Genomic DNA, 6542 nt, shown 5'->3' with positions numbered 1-6542 from the left:
GGCGCTCCCTCTTCTCCTCTCTGGCGCTCCCGCTTCCCCTCTCTGGCGCTCCCTCTTCCCCTCTCTGGCGCTCCCTCTTCTCCTCTCTGGCGCTCCCTCTTCTCCTCTCTGGCGCTCCCTCTTCTCCTCTCTGGCGCTCCCTCTTCCCCTCTCTGGCGCTCCCTCTTCCCCTCTCTGGCACTCCCTCTTCTCCTCTCTGGCGCTCCCTCTTCTCCTCTCTGGCGCTCCCTCTTCTCCTCTCTGGCGCTCCCTCTTCTCCTCTCTGGCGCTCCCTCTTCTCCTCTCTGGCGCTCCCGCTTCCCCTCTCTGGCGCTCCCGCTTCCGCTCTCTGGCGCTCCCTCTTCTCCTCTCTGGCGCTCCCGCTTCCCCTCTCTGGCGCTCCCTCTTCCCCTCTCTGGCGCTCCCTCTTCTCCTCTCTGGCGCTCCCTCTTCTCCTCTCTGGCGCTCCCTCTTCTCCTCTCTGGCGCTCCCTCTTCCCCTCTCTGGCGCTCCCTCTTCCCCTCTCTGGCACTCCCTCTTCTCCTCTCTGGCGCTCCCTCTTCTCCTCTCTGGCGCTCCCTCTTCTCCTCTCTGGCGCTCCCTCTTCCCCTCTCTGGCGCTCCCTCTTCTCCTCTCTGGCGCTCCCTCTTCTCCTCTCTGGCGCTCCCTCTTCTCCTCTCTGGCGCTCCCTCTTCTCCTCTCTGGCGCTCCCTCTTCCCCTCTCTGGCGCTCCCTCTTCTCCTCTCTGGCACTCCCTCTTCCCCTCTCTGGCGCTCAAAACCTGTCATCAAGGCAAAGGGTGGCTACTTTGAAGAATCTCAAGTATAAAATACATTTTGATTTGTTTAGCACTTTTTTGGTCGCTACATGATTCCATATGTGTTCTCATATTTTTTATGTCTTCACTATTATTCCTCAATGTAGAAAAAATCAAAAGAAAACCCTTGAATGAGTAGGTGGGTCCAAACTTTTGACAGGTAATGTATGTCTTTGTATAGAGCACTCCCTCTCCTGATACCCCCTCACCCCCAAAGGCAAATCCCCTCTGCAACTTCTCCTGTCTGTCCATGTTGCATGACAGGGTGATGAACATGACACACAGGAAGTCGGACGTGAAGGTCAGATTTGAGGGGTTATAAGGGGGCGGTGCCCCACGTTAGCCCAGAAAATGGGAACCAATCCTGAGTTAGCGAGAGTCAGACAAAATACGCACCACTGAAGGCACTTCTTAAACAACAGTGCTTCTGTTCTATGGAATTCAAAGTTCAGAGAGATTAAACCAGGGCCTTCCACGCAGAAGAAAGAATTGACATTCTGTGTTTCTCTTTCTTTTCTTCCCCGTCACACAATATGCAGCTTGGACTATCTGCAAAGGGACGGCTGGGGGCTGATGCGGAAATGGGGAGCCAATGGCCTCCCAACACCAGAAAATAGCTTGCTTTTAAGGACAGTGAAGACAGCAAGAGATAATAAAAAATAATAAAAAAATAAAAAACACAACAAAAGTAACCAACCCCATAATCTACCAAAAAACCTGGAGAGCATAAATTTCAGTCTTAGACAGCCTTGGAGCAGGAGAGGGCTCAGTATAGTACAGTACAGTAGGACCCAAAGCTGCCTTGCTGCACAGTCCACTATGGCGGTTGCTTAATTGATTGGTCAGTTGCTAGGTCAGTTCAGTTGGTTGGTGTGTGTGGTGTGTATTAAAGTTGGAGATTTGAGGAACCCCCCCAAGGTTGTAGAGACATAGAGAGCATGGCAGACCAGCTGAGTAGGGTGGATAGGGGAAGTTAATCTTTGACCGGGCCCCGTGGCCCTAGTCATCTTCCCCTCCCCCATACATATCGGCCAGCTTCTTAAAGCGGGGGCCCCAGTCGTTGAGGTAGTCGTAGTCTTGGTCCCCTGTACTGGAGGAGTTGAGGGAGCTGACGGATCCGGCCGTGGAGCCACTGCCCTCATAGTCAAACACCAGGAGGGAGTCATATGGAGGGGCTGTGGGGTCGTTGTCTGCCGCCCGCAAGCCCTGGAGGGAGATAGAGAGAGGAGAGAGTTAACAGTAAACAGGCTGACCTGTAGGGAGGGAGGGGGGTTAAAGTGGAACTGACAGAATTTTAGCAATATTAAAATCTGTTCATATACACCCCTAGGAAGAATATGAAATTTTTTAAAAAACATTTTCTGACAAGCGAGCACTTAGGTATGGTCATTTTCATATTTTCATAAATTATTTGAATGTTTGGGAAGTACATATACTAAGACATTTGTGAAAATTCTATAGCAATATAGAGTGGGAGAGCGGCCGTGCGTTTGGACGATTAATAGACACTGCAGTAAATAAAACAGAAAAAAACCTGTCTCGTCCAACACAGGAGTCTACCAGTGTGCTATAGCCAATCAGAGCTACAGTAGCCCTTTATGTAAACAAGTCATTTGCCACATGGGCCTGCCATCATTCACTTTGAACAGGACTGTGTGTTTACAGACAGTTGCAACAGTGCAACTTTAAATCGTTAGAACGCATTTGCCAAAAGCTACAAAAATACACCTGAATGGATTTCTGCAAATGAGAGAGAACACCTCACTCTGACCATTTTACTCGCTGTAGCAGAGCTGGTTAGGCTGTTTACATGTTAATAGAGCACAGGCTGAGGAAGCATCACAGCAAAGGCCAACAGGATTAGCAAGGTTAGTGTATAGTACTACAGAGAGACAGAGGAGGGTAGGCTTTCAGTAAGATAACATACACAGGCTAAGGAAACACCATAGAGGAGATGGGAAATGTTGGCATACAGGCAATATATTGCGAGTGACAGAGTGATGTCATTGGCAGGGATGTAGAATCCCCAAGGAGGAGGATACAGTGGGCAGCAGAGCCACCATGTGTTTGTGTTTTGCCAGACTGCTGGAGCGAGATTAGTGTGTGTGTGTGTGTGTGTGTGTGTGTGCGTGTGTGTGTGTGTGTGTGTCTGTGTGTGTGTGTGTGTGTGTGTGTAGGCAGAATGGATCAAAGCTGAACAGCTGCCAATACTTCTCAAGTGTGAACATGCTGTCACGGCGCCTGTCAGTCAAAGCCTTCTTGCACGAGTGTGTTTAAATTGGGGTTATGTACACACGCATGTGTGCGTACATGTATGTGTGTGTGTGTTTGAGTGTGTGATAACAGCTGTCAGGTAATCTCCATCTCCACTGTTGCCAGAGCTCAGAGGATTGAAGCCTGTAAACAAACAGCACACAGAAAATGCCTACATTTATGCAATATCATCCTCAGATCTCACACATTTACCTGAAACAAAAGGTGCATCAAATGTTTCTTAGAAATAAGGAGGTACACAGTAAATGCACCTCCACATCTTTACAGATGTCTTCATTTTTTATTTCAATGTATTTTGTAGTTGTGTATTGTAGGTTAGTCATTGTGCCTTGTATGTGGAATTGTGTCTGTGTTTGTGTCAGATCCCAAGTAGAAAAGTGCTGACGGACTAAACCGTATCTTGATAAAGAAATAAACAAAACAATACTATGACCCCTGGTTGCCCCCCTCACCTCGTTGATGAAGTCCCCAATATCCCCAGGGTGGGGGATGGCAGGTCGGATGGGATACTGGGACTCAGGGATGATGGGGCGCTCGTCCACCCTCCGTACCCCCAGGGGCTTACTGATGATGTGCTCCAGAGAGTCAGGCTGCTGCAGCTGGCTTAGGTCATAGTCCTGCACAGAGACACACACAGACAGATGATACAGTCAACCTCAAGACATAACTAACTTGCACTCGGTGTTTGTGGGTGTATGTGCAATATATATGCGTATTCAGATCACTCAACTTTTTACACATTTTGCTACGTTACAGCCTTATTCTAAAATGTATTAAATTAAACAAAATCCTCAGTAATATACACACAAAACCACATAATGACAAAGCAAAAACAAGATTTGAGAAATGTTTTCACATGTATAAAAATACAAAATAAAATACAACTTATTTATATAAGTATTCAGACCCTTTGCTGTGGGACTCGAAATTGAGCTCAGGTGCATCCTGTTACCATTGATCATCCTTGAGATGTTTCTACAACTTGATTGGAGTCTACCAGTGATAAATTCAATTGATTAAAAATGATTTGGAAAGGCACACACCTGTCTATATAAAGGTCGCACAGTTTACAGTGCATGTTAGAGCAAAAACCAAGCCTTGGTCAGGGAAGTGACCAAAAACCCGATGGTCACTGACAGAGCTCTAGAGTTCCTCTCGGAAGATGGGAGAATCTTTCAGAAGGACAACCATCTCTGCAGCACTCCACCAATCAGGCCTTTATGGTGGAGTTGCCAGACAGAAGCCACTACTTGGTAAAAGGCACATGACAGCCTGCTTGGAGTTTGCCAAAGGGAACCTAAAGGACTCAGACCATGAGAAACAAGATTCTCTGGTCTGATGAAACCAAGGTTCAACACTTAGGCCTGAATGCCTAGCGTCATGTCTGGAGGAAACCTGGCACCACTGCTAACGTGAAGCATGGTGGTGGCAGCATTATACTGTGGGGGTGTTTTTCAACGGCAGCGACTGGGAGACCAGGTAAAGATGAGAGAGATCAGAGAGTACAGAGAGATACTTGATGAAAACCTGCTCCAGTATGCTCATGATCTCAGACTGGGGAGAATGTTCACCTTCCAACAGTGGATATGTATCCAAATCCGGCTTTAAACTTCTTCACAACAGTATCTCGGACCTGCCTGGTGTGTTCCTTGTTCTTCGCGATGCTCTCTGCGCTTTTAACGGACCTCTGAGACTATCACAGTGCAGGTGCATTTATACGGAGACTTGATTACACACAGGTGGATTGTATTTATCATCATTAGTCATTTAGGTCAACATTGGATCATTCAGAGATCCTCACTGAACTTCTGGAGAGAGTTTGCTGCACTGAAAGTAAAGGGGCTGAATAATTTTGCACGCCCAATTTTTCAGTTTTTGATTTGTTAAAAAAGTTTGAAATATCCAATAAATGTCATTCCACTTCATGATTGTGTCCCACTTGTTGTTGATTCTTCACAAAAAAATACAGTTTTATATCTTTATGTTTGAAGCCTGAAATGTGGCAAAAGGTTGCAAAGTTCAAGGGGGCCGAATACTTTCGCATGGCACTGTATATGTTTACAAGTCTGTATCTGTGTGTGTGTCTCTCAGTGTGTGTCTCTCTGTATATGTTAGTCTCTCAGTGTGTGTGTGTGCATGTGTACCTGGTCCTCCTCTCCCCCTCCTTCCTCGTCGTATTTCAGAATGTTATCTCTGACATCGTCCTCTGGGTCGATCAGCAGCTGTTTGGTCTGCCTCTCCTTCTCTCTACGCTTCATCCACACCACAAACACTAGCACCATACCTGAAACACACACACACGACACCTCTAACAACACAATAATACTGAAAAACACACAATGAACACACATTAAAGAATACCCTTCAACTGTAAAACAACCTTTATTTACACACTTATACTACAAAACACTTAAACCACATGATTGGCCTACGGCAAAATACACAGCCAACACATCTTTAACAACACACTTAAAGGCCGACTGCAAAACACTCATCCACACAAAAAGCTCTACACATTTGTAGAGCATAGGACTGTACCACTATACACAAGAGTGAAACCCACGATGTAAATGTGATCCATGAGCACACACCACAAAACAAACCACCAGCAGCACCTTAGCAAGACAACTCCACATTAAAACCACTGTCTGACAGAACCCAATAATAAAACCCATGGGGTCACACACTCAGAGAGAACACATTCTGGTGGCCAGCTAGGCATTCATCTAAAATACAACCTGTATGCTATTGTGTTTACTGCATGGTAAATGTTTGATTTTAAGGCCCAAACGAGAGAACAGCAAATCATTACCCTCTTCAGAAAGGTGGTTTAATATACCATGTGATCATAAGGAGGGATCTGATGTATTGTGTGTAGGGAAGAGGTAGTGGTAGCTGCAGGTAGAGATCTTCATAGGTCCAAAAAGTTGGACCCATTCTGAAATGAACCTGGGGATTTCCCAAACGGACCAATATGCAAAATCTTAAAAAATATATTTTTTTATTCAACTAGGCAAGTCAGTTAAGAACAAATTCTTATTTACAATGAGGGCCTACCCCGGCCAAACCCGGATGACACTGGGCCAATTGTGTGCCGCCCTATGGGACTCCCAATCACAGCCGGATGTGATGCAGCCTGGATTCAAATCAGAGACTTGCACTGAGATATAGTGCCTTAGACCACACTCGGGAGACCTGTTCCGAACTGACTGGAGGACAACTAGTATAAACCGTATAAACCTGGTCAGATCCAGACCCTGTCCGGTCTGATCCGAGGGAAGCAGCAGAAAAGTAATTATTTAAGCTACTTTATTATCTGGAAGTGATCAAGTGCGAGAGGAGGGAGAAAGAGGTGCAGCTCTAGCAGGCGGGGGAGGGGCTGTACTGTGGGTGAGTGACACAGGGAGCCGGAAGGAGGGAGGGAGAGACGACTCAAACTATAGTAGACTAATAGCTGCCATAGCTAGGTTAT

The 6542-nt window shown here is 46.5% G+C and overlaps 1 protein-coding gene across 3 annotated transcripts in view; it reads right to left on the bottom strand.

Annotated features, from left to right (window-relative positions):
* Positions 1 to 412: 412 nt before the first annotated feature.
* LOC110492389 (cadherin-4) overlaps positions 413 to 6542 on the bottom strand; it is a 571662-nt gene continuing 565532 nt past the window's right edge. For 2 of the 3 annotated variants that reach the window (XM_021566660.3, XM_090203553.1), the window contains 3 exons: positions 5215 to 5354; positions 3523 to 3687; positions 413 to 2002 (listed from right to left, as the gene is read on the bottom strand). In XM_021566660.3, coding sequence (XP_021422335.3) covers positions 1796 to 2002; positions 3523 to 3687; positions 5215 to 5354 — 512 coding nt within the window. In that variant the 3' untranslated portion in view covers positions 413 to 1795. Of the gene's footprint in view, positions 2003 to 3035; positions 3194 to 3522; positions 3688 to 5214; positions 5355 to 6542 lie in introns of those variants that run through there. The other variant, XM_090203554.1, reaches the window with a different exon arrangement.

The sequence above is a fragment of the Oncorhynchus mykiss genome, chromosome 16 (genome assembly GCF_057628025.1).
Source record: "Oncorhynchus mykiss isolate SJ-2025 chromosome 16, ASM5762802v1, whole genome shotgun sequence".
NCBI classification, from domain to species: Eukaryota; Metazoa; Chordata; class Actinopteri; order Salmoniformes; family Salmonidae; genus Oncorhynchus; species Oncorhynchus mykiss.
The sequence above is the reverse complement of the archived record's forward strand: the minus strand, read 5'-3'. Positions and strand labels throughout refer to the sequence as shown.